General features: G+C 44.0%; 2 protein-coding genes across 3 annotated transcripts; both read right to left on the minus strand.

Moving 5' to 3' along the window:
- Positions 1-1039: 1039 nt before the first annotated feature.
- On the minus strand, positions 1040-14433 carry LOC110532074 (interferon-related developmental regulator 2). 2 transcript variants are annotated; one of them, XM_021615684.2, is made up of 13 exons: positions 13882-14433; positions 12506-12568; positions 7929-8045; positions 7755-7845; positions 5221-5345; positions 4715-4872; positions 4542-4595; positions 4206-4384; positions 3889-3997; positions 3490-3624; positions 3187-3315; positions 2909-3001; positions 1040-1954 (listed from the first exon to the last, which is right to left on the minus strand). In XM_021615684.2, exons 1-13 carry the CDS (start codon positions 13919-13921, stop codon positions 1874-1876), a joined length of 1374 nt encoding a protein of 457 aa, XP_021471359.1. In that variant the 5' UTR covers positions 13922-14433; the 3' UTR covers positions 1040-1873. The 2 variants fall into 2 exon arrangements, with proteins under 2 accessions (XP_021471359.1, XP_021471360.1); XM_021615685.2 differs by lacking the exon at positions 12506-12568 and having other exon boundaries at positions 13882-14428.
- A 1535-nt stretch (positions 14434-15968) lies between these two features.
- LOC118965936 (aminomethyltransferase, mitochondrial-like) lies at positions 15969-17855 on the minus strand. The gene is made up of 7 exons (XM_036986943.1): positions 17817-17855; positions 17573-17704; positions 17419-17464; positions 16973-17118; positions 16623-16803; positions 16340-16467; positions 15969-16040 (listed from the first exon to the last, which is right to left on the minus strand). The coding sequence occupies exons 1-7, from the start codon at positions 17853-17855 to the stop codon at positions 15969-15971; spliced, it is 744 nt and encodes a 247-aa protein (XP_036842838.1).
- Positions 17856-19614: the final 1759 nt, after the last annotated feature.

Genomic DNA, 19614 nt, shown 5'->3' on the forward strand with positions numbered 1-19614 from the left:
ACTCTATATCATCTACTGCATCTTTATGTAAAACATGTATCACTAGCCACTTTAAACTATGACACTTTGTTTACATACCCTACATTACTCATCTCATATGTATATACTGTACTCGATACCATCTACTGCATCTTGCCTATGCCGTTCTGTACCATCACTCATTCATATATCTTTATGTACATATTCATTATCCCTTCACACTTGTGTGTATAAGGTAGTAGTTTTGGAATTGTTAGGTTAGATTCCTCGTTGGTTATTACTGCATTGTCGGAACTAGAAGCACAAGCATTTCGCTACACTCGCATTAACATCTGCTAACCATGTGTATGTGACAAATAAATCAGATTTGGTCGGATTTGCGTTTATCTTCGAAGGAATGATCATTACAGAGGCCTGTACTCTGGAGCGGGATTGATTTAGAGGTGGAGGGTCCGTCATGGTCTGAGGTGGTGTGTCACAGCATCATCGGACTGAGCTTGTCATCATTGCAGGCAATCTCAACACCATGCGTTACAGGGAAGACCTCTTCCTCCCTCATGTGGTACCCTTCCTGCAGGCTCATCCTGACATGACCCTCCAGCATGACAGTGCCACCAGCCATTCTGCTCGTTCTGTGCATGATTTCCTGCAAGACAGGAATGTCAGTGTTCTGCCATGGCCAGCAAAGAGCCTGGATCTCAATCCCATTGAGCACATCTGGGACCTGTTGGATTGGAGGGTGAGGGCTAGGGCGATTCCCACCAGAAATGTCCGGGAACTTGCAGGTGCCTTGGTGGAAGAGTGGGGTAACATCCCACAGCAAGAATTGGCAAAGTCCATGAGGAGGAGATGCACTGCAGTAAAATGCAGTTGGTAGCCACACCAGATACTGTAACTTTTGACCCCCCCCCCCCCCCCCCCCCTTTGTTCAGGGACACATTCAATTTCTGTTAGTCACATTTGTTAAACTTGTAGTTTGTCTCAATTGCTGAATCTTATGTTCATACAAATATTTACACATGTTAAGTTTGCTGAAAATAAACACAGTTGACAGTGATAGTAAGTTTCTTTTTTTGCTGAGTTTAATTGGTACCTTTTCATGCCTTGCCTTTGGTATCTGCAGTACAATGTCAACATTCAAATATATTTTTTAAACCCACTTAAGGAAAATAATCAAAAAATAGTCTTGGTGTGAGTGTTTATTACATTTAATTTATCCATAATCAATTAATTTGCCGAACCCTTTCGGTTATTACATAGCATTGCTTGTCAAAATACATCTCCATTCTTCAATGCACTCCTTGAATACATACATATGCATTTGTATATACATATGCATTATGCACAACCAACCTGCATAAAAATATACATGAAAAATTACACCATAATTCTCTTAGTCCTCTTCCCATATTTGAAGTCTAAAAATAACTTACTTTAAAAATCATACTGTTCTCCCACTTTCAATAAATTAGAAAGTAAAATACATGACCAAAAACGGTTTTAGATGTTCTTCCAAAATACTAATTTAAAAAAGGTACAATAAACAACCTTTTTGTTTTATTTTCAGGCATCTCATAGGTCAGTTTTAATGAGGTGTTAAATAAAATAAAAACACACGTTTGCACTGTCTGCAAAGTCCCTGGTATGGCAGCAGCCACTGGGTCCTGTGAGACGAAGAGTAGGGAGCAGGATGACAATGCAACGTTACAGAAGGTTCACTATAGAAATGTACTGTGTAGAACAGATAGGATTGTCTGTCATTTTGACTAGGAAATCAAGTCAGCTCTATTCATTACATTGGTCTCCAACATTCCAGACCTTTCGCTTCAATGAATACACCCCAGTATTCTTCTCAGTCCTCGTCCTATATGGCTACGGCACTTTCATCAATTCCTCACATCACATCTGCTCTCTTGTCCCTCACTTTGTTCCTTAGTTTAGTCCTGGCTTTGAATGCCGCGGAGTTGAACAGATGCTGTGAGAGGAAAATAAAAAACAGGTTAGACTTACACCCTTCAAAATAAAGAATGCCAATATGGATGGCAGTCCTGTGAAGACTAGGCAAACTCATAACATTTCATGGTACTGTTAAATCAAAACGGACCAGTACATTTGTGTTTAACCGACATGCATTTACACTGAACAAAAATAAACACAACATGTAAAGTGTTGGTCCCATGTTTCATGAGCTGAAATAAAAAAGCGCAGACATTTTCCATTCGCACAAAAAGCTTATTTCTCTCAAATTTTGTGCAAACATTTTTTTTTTTTTTTTACATCCCTGTTAGTGAGCCTTTCTCCTTTGGCAAGATAATCTTTCTACCTGACCGGGGTGGCATATAAAGAAGCTGATTAAACAGCATGGGCATTACACAGGTGCACCTTATGCTGGGGGCAATAAAAGGCCACTTTAAAATATGCCGATTTGTCACAACACAAGGCCACAGATTTTTCAACTGGCATGCTCACTGCAGGAATGTCCACCAGAGTTGGTGCCAGAGAATTGAAGGTTCATTTCTCTACCATAAGCTTCCTCCAACGTTTTAGAGAATTTAGCAGTACGTCCAACCGGCCTCACAACAGCAGAGCATGTGTAACCACGCCAGCCCAGGACCTCCACATCCGGCTTCTTCATGTAGTGGATCGTCATGTGAAATCCATAGATAAGAGCCTAATGAACTCATTTCAATTGATTGATTTTCCTTATATGAACTGTAACTCAGTAAAACCTTTGAAATTGTTGCATTCTAAGCTGATATTTTTGTTCAGTATAATTAGACGGTGCATTTCATGTGAGATCTCCACTATGTGGTTGTTGAACAGGTGTGTCAGGTTAAGTGGGTATTTGTCAGTGGTCGTGGTTTCATGACGAGTGGTTATGTGCTGGTGGTAGGTGTGTTTGGAGACAGTCATAGGCCATGGGGGTCACCTTCTCGAAACGGGAGATCTTGCTGGATTTGACAGACGAGTCCAGTATCAGGGGGGGTCCCAGGCCAAATATGTCCCTCAGCAGCGGGTTAAACTAGAGACAAGACCAGGCACACCATTTAAAACTAGCTATTTCCAAAGGATATATAAGAGGCAAGCATCAAACACATTCCAGAAAGGTTTGATTAGAACATGCTGGTTGCAGAGATAGTCTTTTTATAGCATAGATATCAACTATATCCTACAAACACAATTATAGACCTAGATGCTTGTTCAAACCTGAAGATGGTGTCTCACTCCAGACTCCAGCACCTCTTTGAAGGCGTCGTAGACCCTCCTGCGCATCCAGCTGTCGATGTAGATGCCCTCCACACCAAAGCGGATCTTCTCCTCGGAGAAGTCCTCATTCTGCACAACGTTGGGCAAAAATGTCATAAAATAAATAAAAATAATCAACATGACATATTTCTCTGACTGACCGACCAATGGTCTCCAGTTACAGTGACTGGCCTGGTGTGATTTAAAAACCCTCAAGCAACGTTAGAACCTTGCACCGGTTCAGGGCGACTCGTGGTTCCTCACCTCGATGTAATGTAGCACCTCTCTGAATATGGTGCGCTGTTTCCTCCTGTCGTTCTTGGCACGGTGCTTGTTGCCGTCGGTGGCCAAGCCCTTCAGGGACTCGCACAGCGTGTCGCTGTCTTCAAACTCAAATTCCTACACAGAAAAACAAAGATCAGCAGGGATTTCCCCCCCACTTCCTCTACATTGCCTGCATATTGTGTTTGAGCTGCCGAGGGAGTAGAACCAGGGCCTGTATTCACAAAGTGTTAGAGAATGTCGGTGCTGATCTCAGATCAGCCCCCCCTCCCATGTAATCATATTCACTGTGATCGAGAAAGCAAAACTGATCAGAAATCAGCACTTCTACTCAGATGCTTGATACATACAGCCCCGGGTTGTTCATTAGGCAAAACATACCCTGTCTATATCTCTTCCCAGTTCAACCAGCAAGGCGATTGTCTCCCCCACAGCTATCCTGTAGTTCACGTCGCTGCTCTCCAGACAGGCCTGTAGCTTGGGTAGATGTCTGAGCACAAGAGGAGACCGAGGACGTGAGATGAGCAACGTGGCAGGTTATATATTCAGATCCTGGTTGTGTCTCAAATGGCACCCTAGTCCCCATGTCGTGGTCATGCAGTGCACTTCTTTAGTCAAATATGCAGGATAGGACTACGGCACTAAATGGGGAACGGGGGTGTCATTTGAGACACTGTCGGTCTGTGTGTGTCACTCACAGGTCCAGTAGCACAGTGAGGCGGGAGGCGGGGCAGAGGGTGACGAGCAGGGCCCAGGCATGCAGGGCAGCGCCGTGGAGCCCAGGGGTACCGGCATTGGGGGTGGGCAGGGTGCCCTCGCGGTTGGGGTACGACATGGTGAACACACTCTCCAGGTGACTCATGGATTTCACCAAGTCCTGCCACAGAAGGAAAGAGGAAAAAAATGACAGAGAAAAAGTGAGAGAGAGAGTTAACCATGCATTCAGACTCAATTTCTGGATCTTGATTTTCCATACTACATCTCTTTTCCAGCTACAGAGAAATAGGATGAAAAGGATTTCTAGAGAATCTCACCTCTCCGTCTTCCGCAGCAGAAACGTAGCAGCACATACCCAGCGCTCGGGCACACTGCAAGAGGAAGAGGGATGAACAGCTTTTTAAAAAACGGCGACTTACAAGAAGGCCCTCTTAGTGGGAAAACTGCCGTCGACAACAGGAGTGTGACGAAGGCCAACGGTGACACTCACGCTCTGGCGGGCGGCCACACTGGCACAGCCGTCAATCATGATGGCGCTGAGCACGGGCCGGAGGATCTTGAAACCCTCCTCACCCTCGTCCCCCCCGCCGAGCTGCACACACAGCTGGGCACACACGGTGGCCGCTGCAGCCTGCTCCTCTCCACCACCTGAGAGAGAGGAACGGAGAGAAGGGACAGAAACAGAGTAGAGGGATGGAAAAGGGGTCAGATCCCTTTTTACAAGCTCGACAAGACAAGTCCGGCTATCGCGGGACTTGGTCAATCAGAAGATTAACTGAATTCGTAGAGCCTAAATTCAGACTCGATGAGGGTCCATTTAGGATAGAAATGGTTACATTTCAAGCCAAATAAAAGGTATGGTAGAGCAAGTGTAAGTCCTAATCATCTTTTCAAGTTTTTACTCAGACCAGCACCACCTAAAGTGATGTATGTTTGACTATATTTACCACCGTAATTCATAGACCACAACCCACACACAGTGCTGTGGCGTCTCACCCTTGCGCAGGCTCCTCTCCAGGCAGTCGCTGACGGTGAGGCGTCTCTCTAACAGGAAGTCATAGAGCAGCTTGGAGGAAAAGGCCCCTCCCAGAGAGTCTAGGGCTGCCAGGCGCGTCTTTGCACTGAGCGGGACGGGAGGAAGGGCCACGTCAGTACGTCGCTACACATCTCTGCCTAATGCTGTCGTTACGAGAGGACAACTCTTACACCATTGTTGGAAGTATTCGCACCACTTGACTTTTTACAGAGTGGGATTTGTGTAGATTGTTTGTCAACGATTTAAACAAAACTCTCTCTCATTGGAAGATTTGTATAAAAATTAAAAAAATCTACATATCATGAAAAATAAAACACTAATATATCTTGATTAGATTAGTATTGAGTCAATACATGTTAGAATCACCTTTGGCAGTGATTATAGCTGTGAGTCTTTCTGAGTTATTCTAAGAGCTTTTGCACACCTGGATTGTACAATATTTGCACATTAGCTTCACAATTCTTTAAGGTCTCAAGTTGTTTGTTGATTATGCTAGACAGACATTTTCAAGTCTTGCCATCGATTTTCAAGCAGATTTAAGTCCAAACTGTAACTAGGCCACTCAAAAACATTCAATGTCGTCTTGGTAAGCAACTCCAGTTGACATTTGGCCTTGTGTCTTAGGCTACTGTCCTGTGGAAAGGTGAATTTGTCTCCTGGTGTCTGTTGGAAAGCAACAGACAACCAGGTTTTCCTCTAGAATTTTGCCTATGCCTAGCTCCATTCCGTTTCTTTTTATCCTAAAACCTCCTTAGTCCTTGCCAATGACAAGCATACCCATAACCCCATGCAGCCACCACCATGCTGATGTGTTGTGTTTGCCCCAAACATAATGCTCAGGACAAAGTCAATTTCCGTGCAACATTTTTTGCAGTTTTACTTTAGTGTCTTATTGCAAACAGGATGCATGTTCTGTAATATTTTTATTCTGTACAGGCTTCCTTCTTTTCACTCTGTCAATTAGGTTAGTATTGTGGAGTAACTACAATGTTGTTGATCCATCCTCAGGTTTCTCCCATCACAGCCATTCAACTGTTTTAAAGTCACCTTTGGCCTCATGGTGAAACCCCTGAGAGGTTTTCTTCCTCTCCGGCAACTGAGTTAGGAAGGACACCTGTGTCTTTGTAGTGACTGTCTATACAGTCAGACTGTTCTCTCTACTATCGCATGGCAAGCAGTACTGGAGTGCCAAGTCTAGGACAAAAAGGCTTCTCAGCTGTTTTTACCCCTAAGCCATAAGACTCCTGAACAGGTTATCAAATGGTTAGCCGGACTATTTGCATTGTTTGCCCCCCCCTCCCAAACCCCTTTACACTGCTGCTACTCTCTGTTTATCATATATGCATAGTCACTTTAACTATACATTCATGTACATTCTACCTCAATTGGCCTGACCAACCAGTGCCCCCACACATTGGCTAACCAGGCTATCTGCATTGTGTCCCACCACCCACCAACCCCTCTTTTTACGCTACTGCCATTCTCTGTTCATCTTATATGCCTAGTCACTTTAACCATACCTACATGTACTATACTACCTCAATCAGCCCGACTAACCAGTGTCTGTATATAGCCTTGCTACTCTTATTTTCAAATGTCTTTTTACTGTTGTTTTATTTCTTTACTTACCATCACACACACACACCTTTTTTTCACACTATTGGTTAGAGCCTGTAAGTAAGCATTTCACTGTAAGGTCTACACCGGTTGTAAGTAAGCATTTCACTGTAAGGTCTACACCGGTTGTAAGTAAGCATTTCACTGTAAGGTCTACACCGGTTGTAAGTAAGCATTTCACTGTAAGGTCTACACCGGTTGTATTCGGAGCACGTGACAAATAAACTTTTATTTGATATTGATACACCACTCAAAATGTAATTAATAACTTCACCAGGCTCAAATGTCTGCTTTTTTATTTAAAAAATGACTTGTACCCATCTACCAATAGGTGCCCTTCTTTGCAAGGCATTGGAAAACCTCCCTGTTCTTTGTGGTTGAATCTGTGTTTGAAATTCACTGCTCGACTGAGGAACCTTAAAGATAATTGTATGTGTGGGGTACAGAGATGAGGTAGTCATTCAAAACTCATGTTAAACACTATTATTGCACAGTCCATGCAACTTATGTGACTTGAAGCACATTTTTACTCCTGAACTTATTTAGGCTTGCCATAACAAAGAGGTTGAATATTTATTGACTCAAGACATTACATTTTTTTTTATTAATTTGTAAACATAATTCCACTTTGACATTACGGGATATTATTGTGTGTAGGCCAATGGCAAACAATGTAAATGAAATCAATTTCGAATTCAGGCTTTAATGACAAAACGTGGAAAAAGTCAAGAGGTTTGAATACTTTCTGAAGGCACCGCATGTTCCTATTGTCCATTTAGCCAGGTACTAGCAGCATCAGTGGCTTTCCTTGTTTGTGCAGTTAGAACGTGTACAATAAGTCCTTTCGTAAAAACATTTTAAAACCTGTGAGACGCACCTTTTGTCCATCAGGTTATCTATGCATTGTTTCAGCTTGTCCTCTGTCTCCTCCTGGGCAGTCTGTTCATCTACTGGCTCACCACCTCCCCCTGCGGTGGACCAGATACACAAGGCAATGATGCTGTCCCCTGTCTGTCTGTGTGTGTGTCTGTGTGTGTGTGTGTGTACCCACCAGTGGCCTCGTCCACGACTGAGGCGCTCTCGCTGGCGCTGCTGTAGTGACTGAGCACGTCAGACGCCAGCTCATCATCACTGGCACCCGACTCACCCTTCACCCCATTCCTCCCGCCTACGAGAACGAGAGAAAGAATTGAGAACAGAGAGGAGAGGAAGTGAGAGCAGGACAGGAGGACCGGGGTGGGGGAGAAGAAGAGTGAGCTCGAAGTGAACCATGTCGCTGTCAGTGGCTCAGCTGTTGGTGTCCGTCAGTAATGATATCCTAGGAACCGCTCCTTATAGAGAGCAGGGTCTATTCTGCCCACGGAGCTGACACGAGCACATCCACGTAGCTAAACTGGGAATGCTGGCCGCGTTGTTCCTGCGCCCAAGACAGCGAAGGTACCTGAACTAAATGACTATCGCCCCGCACAACTAACGTCTGTCACTATGACGTGCTTTGAGGGGCCATATCACCTCCTTACATCCTAGACCTGGGGTTCTTAAACTTTTTCAGCTTGATACCCAAATGAGAAACTAACAGTCAACCCATGACCCAAATCGTCCTCCATAGAGCCAAACTAAGAAATAACTGTGTGATTATAGATGTATTCTCACAACTCGTGACCCACCTCTAACATGCCCAGGGCTCACTTTGATTCCCAAACCATAGTTTATGAAATCGCCATCACACTGCCCTATCCCACTTGGACAAGAGAAATACCTATGTACGAACGCTGTTCATCGACTATAACTCAGCCTTCAACACCACAGTACCCTCCAATCACGTCACTAAGCTCAGGGCCAATGGGTCAGAACCCCTCCCTGTGCAACTGGGTCCTGAACTTCCTGACACCAAGTGGTGAAGGTAGGCAACCACACTGATCCCCAACAGAGGCCCCTCCAGGGTGGCGTGTTCAGCCCCCCTCCTGTACACCCTGTACACCTTGAGACTCCTACCCTATGTACATACAGTCACGGAACACTGCTCACTTAAATGGTTACATACTACACATAATATACTGTATTCTAGTCATGGCTCATCCTAGGTAACTTAGAGAATTTTTCTGGATTATGTGTGTTTTATTTGTTGCTAGGTATTACTGCATTGTTGGAGCTTGACGCACAAGGATTTCGCTGCACCTGCGATAACATCTGCAAATCTGTGAATGCAATAAATGAATAACCTTTGATTTGAATCGACTGGCACTGCCAGTAGCACAGCTACCGGACTGTGGCCCTGACCTGACAGGTGGCAGAAACACCAGTCTCCATTACATTATTAACATTTGACTGGTTCTGCACTGTCTGCTATTAAAACTACAGATCCCAACTGTTGGGCAAATGTTGATTTCCTGCCTTAATTCAAAGTGAGGGACAGCTCTTCAGGACAACCTCTCACAAGTCTTTCAACTTGTACATGTGTTTCAATTAAATCAACAGTATTTCTGGTCAATTGGATAACATTTGACTTGAATTTTTCCATCTTGATTTGACAGTTCGTCTACCATGGAGGGCTTTATGGATTTCAATGAGATCCATGACCTCAGTGGCCCTGACACAGGTATGACCTTTCCTCTTACTACAGTACTGTTCCCTGTAGACGCCATAGTTTCCATGTTCCACAGTGAGGTAGTACCCTCTGGGTCACACTGGCACGACCTGCCTGACCCCCATCCCACACAATGACCGGCCGGCTCACTGCAACGACTATGTGACTGGCCCACGGTAATCCTGACAACATTAGAAAGTCCTGAGCCAGCATGGGATCCTAACCCAGTCCTGGCCAGGCTGACCCCCCCCCCACAGCCCAACCCCGCCACACTTCTACCTATATCTCTGTCCCACTAGCCCAGCCAGTCATCTGGCCTGCCCTAGCAGAGAGAGCTTTACTGGAGGAAAGTTCACCGGGCTGACAGACCTGGTCGGAGGGAATCCAGCGATACAATCCCCTTCCTGTTCAATACAACAGTATTGTAGTGTCCTCAGGCTTGTATAATAGTATGACCTCCAAGCTTATGTAATATGGGCTCCCAAGTGGTGCAGCGGTCTAAGGCACTACATGTCAGTGTAAGAGGCATCACTACAGACCCTGGTTCGATGCCATGCTGTATCACAACCGGAATTGATTAGGAGTCCCATAGGGCGGCACACAATTGGCCCAGCGTCGTCCGAGTTAGGGTTTGGCCGGGGTAGGCAAATTTGTTCTTAACTGATTTGCCTAGTTAAATAAAGGCTTAATTAAAAAGTATACATAGTATGACCACATTTACTATGAAGTCCAAAGATAAACAATGGCTTCCAGAAAACATGTCCATTAATTTAGTCTCTATTCTACAATGACTGCCATTGATCTAATTCAATAAGTGTCACTCATCTCACCACTCTGTTACTAGTGATCCTGAGTGGGCCTTTATCAGTCACGTGACTTACTGGTGAGCAACCTTGACCCCCCCCACCCCATAGCGATCACTCAACGTTGCCACAACTGTCTACAGTGCACCTCAGTCATGCCAAGGGGAGGAGCTTGAGTGGCAGGGCTTCTCTTCTCTCCATACGTCCAGTGAGAGGAAAAGGCGGGACCTCATTGTCGTCACCCCCCCCCCCCCCCCCCCTTACTGGGGACTATACTGTCTCTCACATACCAGCATGGGCTTCCTGTGCTCACATATAGACTTAGTCTTGGCCAATTGGGTCTTTAACACAGATTTTCATAAGCAATTTCCCAGCTGCTCAAGGTTAAAAACCTAAGTCAGATTCTGGCACATCACAACATGACTGGAATTACAAACAGATTTCACTGAGGAAAGAACGTGAACCATAGAGCATCAAAACAACACAGGGTGTATGCGATAGGAAAGCTGACGAATGGTAATGCTATGGTTTTGAGAGAGTGCCATGCAGCATTCTGAATGAAGCCTCTATGAGAAGAGTGAGGTCAGTGAGTTGGCTAACATGGCATCACAATCAGGAGAGGGGAGGGTGGCGCTGGGAGTATCCATCTGGTGATACAGCGTTAGCAGGACAGAGGGGGAGAGAATGCTGGGAATCCTGGGACATGAGACCAGCTGAGGTGATGTGAGGCAGGGGAAAACATATGGCAGTCAACTCCCAAAAGACAAGAGCTGTGTACAAATACTCATACGAATCACACTATTTGTGACATAAATTGAGTATGTAGTACTCAACTGGTCATAGTACGGATATAGTTAGTACGCCAAAAGTTCCCGGATGTCGTTCTAAATTCGCCAAAATATGAAGTATACAAGCAAGTGGACACTATTTCCATGCTTTTTGGGCCCATAATGCATTTCTTCAGCAAATGGGCATGGCTTCACAATTCTCCGATTTGAAGTAAACGGCAGAAAATATGCTGCCAAAGTCCGACGAGAGAATGGATACAAATTCATTGCTTTAACTAACTATGACAAATGTTAAGAAAATGTTGAGCAATGTCATAAAGTAAGGACTTTTCAAATAAGTTACGTTATGAACCACATCGCATTACAGCAGAAATATGTACCGGTATGTTGTTAACTAGTTACCTAGCATTAGTTGACTACTAATACTTTGAACTTGCCAGGCAGTATATTAATTACAATCCAACGTTTATTGAGTTGATTATTCGCGTCATTCTTAGCTAAGTGTCATTGTGCGTTCTCAATGGACATAGTTAATTCTGTCTATCTACTTCGATTTCAGAGCACTCTCGTCTGAGTGTGCCAGAGTGCAGAATAACAGATGAATTTATTGAACGCTCAACACCCATTGAATATATGTCAGTAAATGTTGGCAAAAAGAAGCGTAATTAAATTGTTGTCAGCAGCACAGTTAAGGTCACCAACACTCTGGATAACAAACAGTCTAACCAGCTCTGCCAGGGCGAGTAAAATGGTCAGAGTGAGTTCTGTTCTCTCATTTGTGTCTGGAAATAGCTAGCAAGCTAGCCAATGTTAGCCAGGTAGCTTGGGTGCTTGACTGCCGTTGTGAGGTCAGAAAGCTTGGATCAACCCTACTCCTCAGCCAGAGAGCGAAACATTCTGAATTTACGAACGGACAATCTGACAACGCTCTGGATTTACAAACGCCCAGAGCGTACTCTGGCACTCCATTTACGAACACACCCGAAATCGTAAAATGTCTAGCTAGTCATTTGTTATGCTAACAAGCTAGCAAGAGGTTGCAAAGCAACAGCATCAACTTCCAGGTAGACAGGCGAAGCGCTAGTACGCTCAACTGAAATGATGCCGATGGTTTACAGTATACTAAAATGACCTAATAGTATATAGTATGTTGTATATACCCATTAAGTATGTAGTATACACTATGCTAGTATGGGTATTTGAACACAGCTATGGTTAGGAATGGTTGAAAGCAGCTATTACACCTGCAACGTCATGGGCCATGCAAGACCATATTAATTGTGACAATGACGTCTAATGGTAAAGAGGAGTTAAGTGGGTGGGGAAGTATTGGAATGCGATGGTCAAACGGGAATAGTTGACAGATGGCCATAGGCATAAAATGGGTCCAGGTGACAAATGAGGAGTACGGTTTGAAGCAGGCCAAGGGGTTGGAGCTCTGCTGTGTTACCTTTGAGAGACAGGGGGCCCTTGGCTGACAGCTGCAATTGTAGAACCTCATGTCGGAGAGAGCCTGTAAAAGGAGTTCAGGTGGAGAGGGGAGGATGGATAGCAAGTTGGCCATGGGTGGAGGAAGAGACTTTTAAACAGAGACTAAACCTCCCCATGTTGCTTTCAGAAATGTATCGCTTGCTTCCCCCAGACAGTCTTCTCTGTAAACCCGTCAGGACATTTTCTACAGTTGGATAATTCTCATAAATGGAACAAGATGAATTCTGCCATCTTTAGTATTGTCATATGGAGAGTTGTGTGTAAGTGTAAAATCTACTATGAGATTAGTCTGTGGTTGTGATAAATCTGGATTTTACTTGGAGACAGCTAGCTAATGCATTCTAGTTGAGCAGAAGTTCATTATGATCCATAATTTGGAGGTTTCTGCCACACTTCTGACATTTGGCCACCTGTACATCTGGCAAAACTGAGTTTCAGCTTCAGCAATCAGACACAGAGAAGAACCCAATGGCATGCTCCTCTTCTCCCCCTCGTCATATCCTTCTCAAAATCCATTGGATGAGAAAGCCAGAGGTCCCTCCCCTCTGATCTTCTCCTCCAATGGGTTTTGAGAAGGAGACGAAAACGTGAGGAGTACGCCATTGAAATGTCCACGGGAGATGTGTTGCGTCAGCATGTGATGTGCACTACTCACATCAAACCACAATTTACCCAGGGGCGGCGAGCAGAACGCCCTGCTAGTTATATTGCTACAAGCTCTGGCAAACCTGTGGTCGGCACACAATAGGTATTACGAAAAGCGCACACACAATCATTGTAACTGTATGTCCCGCATTCCGATCTAAACGTGTGGAATTTGACAGCATTGCCGGTCAAAGGACCAGGCTCGAGTCGTGATGACATCACTTGAGACATTTTCAGAGACTGACACGAACCCTGCTAAAAAAGAATCTCGGGGACAAGCGTTTTACCGTTCATGCTTGTCTCGCTTTAGAGCAGACTTGCCACTAACGTTATGTTACACTATGTTGTCATGTCACGTTGAATGATCAAGTGGTAAATTATACAAACCAAAGTTAGCTAAGGCAAGATGAATTGGCTAGCTAGGAATACAAAAATAAAACAATGCATAGCATACAGTTTTGTCTTATAGCCGTTATAATATATTAGTATCAAAGAAATTGACATTCAATAAGGAAGTACTATAATAGCTAGTAACTTTGTTCCATATGCAGATCAATTCTGGCAGTTGCACAACACTTAGCTAACTAGCTATGCCATCTTACTTTGTCCAGTATAGAAGATATTACTTCTACTACACATGATCGTGTGTTGGTATAAAAAATAAAAATAAGGGGTTAGCAGTTAGCTTACACTTGTTTGAACCACGTTTCCCTTTTTTAATCCTTGGCATGTCGCCAGTCAGGTTTCTTCACCACTTCCCTTCCAATTGTCAGCAGGGCACCACCGGTGTCAGTCTTTTGAACACAATCCCAGAGGATATTCAAGTTCTCAGTTTGTGCGATGACACCAGATTTCCAAAACAAATATAGCCAAAACTTGGCTAGCCAAACTAACAATACACCCACGTCGCGTTTTCAGTGGCACCACGCTTCAGCCACCACGGCAGACAATATCATTGAGTTAGCTTTACAACTCGATGAATCTCGTTTTCTTCAACGTTTCAGAATATATTATCTGTGATTGTCTCCGGGTAGCCGATATCTAATGCCAGGTTGAGATAGAAAATATTTGTCAAAGTGTTTGGGACAGAGTATCGAGCACATTACTGTTTCAAATTCCACCATCTTCTCCTCAGTAACCGCTTTCCAGACCGGACATGCTCCACCTCTTTTTAGATATTGTAGGCGAAGTTGGGTATTGTAGTCATAGGATGATTCTCACTCAAGTGCCCAAAGCATGAATTCATCGAATCAACCTGTTTGGGTTGTCTGTCTGAGGATTTGTGTGGTGAGGAACGGAAATAACACTAGCAGTTTGAAACTAATTAATTGGTTTATTTTGTGCCTTTTATCGTGTTTAATTATTTATAGAATCATTTATAAACAACACAATCTCAGTTAAATGGACAAAAACACAGGGCATTAATCAATCTCCATTGACTAATGCACGAATAAACAGTGACTATAGTCCATACAAATATGGCAATCGTACTCGCAGTTAATGAGCACATTTGAGCAAATGAGATCAGTGAAAGATAATATTTAACTTCGATCTAGTGGAGTCATGATGCCATGAAAATAGTGACCTCCAAAAATACAAAGCAATTTCTTCAAAGTTAAGGCATTCCACAACAAAGGGAAATGTGTATTATATTGTGAATTACACCCTATATGACTAGGAAAATAGAAGAGTGCTAGATACAAAAACGACATAATTACCTAGCTATACAAAATGAAGGCATTCACACGTCAATCCCAAAACACTGAGACAATATTTCAGTCGTACAGGGGAGATGCGAGACCCCGAACACCTCTAAGTTACTTTACAATAGTCCCACTTCTAGTTTCTAAAGCTTTCTTGTAAGATTTTTTGGCCACATGTTAATGCATATCATCAGTGATGTAGTAGTGGGAAAAAATATATAGTTGTGTAAAACTGATAGCCGGTCACCTGTGAAAAAAGTAAAGGTCTCTATACTTTCGACGAATTTCTCCGTAAAAGGTGGGTCATTTGTTGAAGGTTAAAAAAAGGGGATGAGCTGCACTTACCCTCCACTACACACCATGTATTGTATTGTTAAGTTTCACTTTGTTGGGAATGTTGTTGGGAACTAAGATCACTGTACAAGCCTAACGACATATAATATCACTATTTGGAATCATATGGAGAGTTTGGTCCTGTTGATATATAATATTAGGTTAGTAATTAGTGAACATTTATGTAACACACACGTCATTGGGTCACGAAGCCTGCAAAATGCACGTTTCTTAAAATTCAACGTCTAATTGGTATTAGAAAGGAGAAAATAAGTTTTGCACACTAGTCCTGTTCAAGCGACATCCTGCTTTGTCTCTTGGTTTACCTAGCACGTTACGCTGCTTTTGAGGACCAGTCAGCGAGTCAGCGATTTCCCTGTCCTGTCCTTCCAACCGTATGGCTCATTCATACAGCTCACTGTGGTCTGTAGACCATTAACACGCTTCAGATAACAGGAGTGAAAAGCCTCATCATCAAGGGTTCAGCTGTGTTTATAGTTGTGTTGAGCTGTGGCTGCAGGCGAGGCCACACGCACGCACGCACACACACACACACCGTTCTCTGTTGCTAAAGAAGCCTCGCAGTCCTTCAGCTTTGAGTGTCAATGCTCGAGGTAAACACAAGGGGGCAGAATTGCTCTGATAAACTGATATCTGGTGGGAGAAGGTATGTCTGGTCAGGTCACGGTCCACTGGCATGCAGGCTGATCGCATAAACTGGGTGTCCATTGAGAGACAGATCTACTGGCCAGAGTAGTAGTTCGTAGGCATAAAGGGCATCTTGGTTACCACCGGCTTCTTCCTCACCTCCACCTGAATGGGAGTTCCATTCTTGGCGTATGGCGCATCCACGTAACCCATGGCAAAACACATGAAATGAAAGTTGAATCTAATCTCAACAGCTGCATTTCAACGGAACAGTGGGCCAGTTGGGCCTAAATAACACTACAGTGTAGGCCCACTGAAAGATAACTGAAATAATCAGGCGTGGCATCCTGATCCTAAGTAGGTATGATAAAATTTTTACATATGATTATTCAAACCTCACCACAGTGAAAATACATAGATTGTTCTTGTATTTTGTCATAGCTAGTAGAGATCCTGTAACTGACCCTGGGGATGGGGGTGTGCTGTCTGACAGGGGGTCCCGAGGACACCAGACCCACACGCTTCCTCGCCTTTATCTGGGGGAGAATGATCTCCGCACTGGGGAAATCATTCGCCTGACGCCGCCGCTTTCCTGCAAGTCCATCAAACAACCCAATTAGCACAAACAGAAACACAAACGCACACATAAACCAACACAAACACTGATGCATACACACACACACACACACACACACACACACACACACACACACCTCTATAGGGGAGTGTATAATTTTGAGGAGTCACCTATAGTCCACAACAGGGTTGCCTCCACAGGGGTAGTAGACTCATCAATGTCGTTGCCATAGAGACAGAGGCCTGCCTCCAGCCGCAGACTGTCTCGCGCCCCCAGTCCGGCCAGCTTGACCTCACTGTTGGCCAACAGGTGCTCAGTCACGGCCACCACGCCAGACTTAGGCACTGAGATCTGAGCAGGAGGAGGAGGAAATGTCTAATACTTGACATGTTGCTTCACAGGGAAATAAACACATTCTTGTTTACAAAGGCCTACTGCTTTCAGACAAAGGATACTTGAAGGAAATGCACACAAGAACATCCACCTCTACTGAAGTACTAAGAACGAGTGAAAGAGACACCTCCACTCCATCCTCTCCGGTGTAGCCACAGCAGGTCAGCCTGCAGCCCTGGATCCCAAACACTGTGGCCAAGGTGCTGGTCATGAAGGTCAGCTTGCTGAGGTCATCTGTCAGACCCGACTGGAGCACCTGGGCCATGGAGGCACCTGAGGAGGACATGTACAGGGTTGTATTCATTAGTGCACACTGTAGCCAAATGTTTTTCAAATGGAAAACGAAAACAAGTGTTTCTTTTTGGACAAGATCAGTTACTCGCTCCCTGTTTCAGTCTGTTTTCTTCCATTTGGTGCCTAATGAATACGACTCAGGTCACACACTACTTTAACGCAGGGCCATGTTCAGGAGGGCACAACGTTGTGGAACCTTCCGATATATAAACATATCGAGTAGAACTGTTGCCATAAGAGAACTTCCCTTGAACGGCAATCAAACATTCCTCCAGAAACTCTGGATCCACACCATGGCCAGCTGCTTTAAACTCTGCCAGTCTAGCTTACAGCAAGCACAGAAAGTCTCAGATAAACGAAACACATACAGACATGACATATTATCAAACCATTACAAATCCATCCAAAACGTGGATGTCTGCGGACTACTGACCTTCATGTTGGCGGTGTCCTTGTCTGCACAGCCAGCGTTGGACACCACGTAGAGGTAGCCTTGGTCTGTCTTGGTGACGATGAGATCATCATTCATTCCTCCCTTGTAATTGGTGAAGAGGGTGAGCGTGCCCTTGAGATTTAAAAAAAAGTGGGAGGAGAGATGTGTGTGTGTTATGTGTGCTTGTGTCTGTGTGTGGGCATGCACGCACGTGTGTGCCTTGGCTTTCAGACATTTTTCTCACCTGATTGTCCGTCAGCTCTGCTACGTCTCCAACAATCATAGACTCCATGAAATTCCCTCGGTCTCTCCCCCATGGACTTTGCTCTGATGGAGAGACACAAAATGGACGCTATAGCCAATACAATGACCGCCGGATATCTGACAGTTCCCAAATCTGCATAGTGAAATCCCTCTCACCTGTAACACGTGGCTAGACGTCGAAGATGGAGTGGTGCTGGCGAGTGCTTGATAGGTACGATGTGTTCAGTGTTCCCGGATGCCTACCTACCTACCTATTCTTATTAATTTACTATAGAGAGTGAACGACAGTCCTACATACATTATTTACAAGGGTAAAAAGCAGTGAGAGGTGTTAACAAGGTCTAAACAAAATATAACATGCCACTCTTAAAACTGATTAGTACTCAACCCCTCATTTTTCCACAGGGATACTATAAATCGAAGGAAGATTTCAAAGAAGGACCCTGTGACTTGCAGTGGGCTAGTGTTGCCTTGGAGAAAGACATTACATTCTATTAACATTTGGCAGTAAATCTCCAGCAGCGTAAATTATGAAATGAAATCTCACGAGAACTGAGAATCGGGACTATGAATGGAATGGATTGTTCATTCAAATAGATTAGTTCTCGAGATAATGGTTCTGAGGCAGGGCTATCAATAATCCACTACTCTCATGCTTTTAATTAAAATCCTCATCTGTAGCAGCCAGTCAAGTGAGGGCATCGGTGCAGGTGCGGAGGCATTCTGCTGGGACAGATGTGGATTTGACTTGCATGACCAAGTGTGTCACAAATAAGAGAGGGAAAAAACATGCAACATGAAAAACATGATCACTGTTCTGTCATATTGCAATGGTTTATGCATCAAAATAAGAACAAAATCAAGGTTTGATAACAAAATATAGCGAAATCGTATACAGTTGAAGTCAGTTGAAGTCATAAACTATAGTTTTGGCAAGTCGGTTAGGACATCTACTTTGTGCATGACACAAGTAATTCTTCCAACAGTTGTTCAAAGACAGATTATTTCACTTATAATTCACTGTATCACAATTCCAGTGGGTCAGAAATTAACATACACTAAGTTGACTGTGCCATTAAACAGCTTGGAAAAGCTTCTGATAAGCTAATTGACATAATTTGAGTCAATTGGAGGTGTACCTGTGGATGTATTTCAAGGCCTACCTTCAAACTCAGTGCCTCTTTGCTTGACATCATGGGAAAATCAAAAGAAATCAGCTAAGATCTCAGAAAAAAATTGTAGACCTCCACAAGTCTGGTTCATCCTTGGGAGAAATTTCCAAACACCTGAAGGTACCACGTTCATCTGTACAAACAATAGTATGCAAGTATAAACACCATGGGACCACGCAGCCGTCATACCGCTCAGGAAGGAACGTTTTTTGGTGCAAAAAGTGCAAATCAATCCCAGAAAAACAGCAAAGGACTTTGTGAAGATGCTGGAGAAACAGGTGCAAAAGTATCTATATCCAAAGTAAAACGAGTTCTATATCGACATAACCTGAAAGGCCACTCAGCAAGGAAGAAGCCACTGCTCCAAAACAGCCATAAAAAAGCCAGACTACGGTTTGCAACTGCGCATGGGGACAAAGATCGTACTTTTTGGAGAAGTGTCCTCTGGTCTGATGAAACAAAAATAGAACTGTTTGGCCATAATGACCATCGTTATGTTTGGAGGAAAAAGGGGGAGGCTTGCAAACCGAAGAACACCATCCCAAACGTGAAGCACGGGGGTGGCAGCATCATGTTGTGGGGGTGCTTTGCTACAGAAGGGACTGG

This window comes from Oncorhynchus mykiss, chromosome 9 (assembly GCF_013265735.2).
Source record: "Oncorhynchus mykiss isolate Arlee chromosome 9, USDA_OmykA_1.1, whole genome shotgun sequence".
NCBI classification, from domain to species: domain Eukaryota; kingdom Metazoa; phylum Chordata; class Actinopteri; order Salmoniformes; family Salmonidae; genus Oncorhynchus; species Oncorhynchus mykiss.

What these genes read in the sequence shown, in the direction of transcription:
- LOC118965936 (XM_036986943.1), bottom strand. Translation starts at nt 17,855, where the DNA reads ATGATTGTTGGAGACGTAGCAGAGCTGACGGACAATCAG. An exon ending in CCGGAGAGGATGGAGTGGAG is followed by an intron (nt 16,804 to 16,972) that starts GTGTCTCTTTCA and finishes CCTCCTGCTCAG; the next exon opens with ATCTCAGTGCCTAAGTCTGG. An exon ending in AACCCTGTTGTGGACTATAG is followed by an intron (nt 16,468 to 16,622) that starts GTGACTCCTCAA and finishes ATGGACTTGCAG; the next exon opens with GAAAGCGGCGGCGTCAGGCG.
- LOC110532074 (XM_021615684.2), bottom strand. Translation starts at nt 13,921, where the DNA reads ATGCCAAGGATTAAAAAAGGGAAACGTGGTTCAAACAAGT. An exon ending in GGAGAGGAGCCTGCGCAAGG is followed by an intron (nt 4,873 to 5,220) that starts GTGAGACGCCAC and finishes CCTCTCTCTCAG; the next exon opens with GTGGTGGAGAGGAGCAGGCT. An exon ending in AGGTGCTACATTACATCGAG is followed by an intron (nt 3,316 to 3,489) that starts GTGAGGAACCAC and finishes AACGTTGTGCAG; the next exon opens with AATGAGGACTTCTCCGAGGA.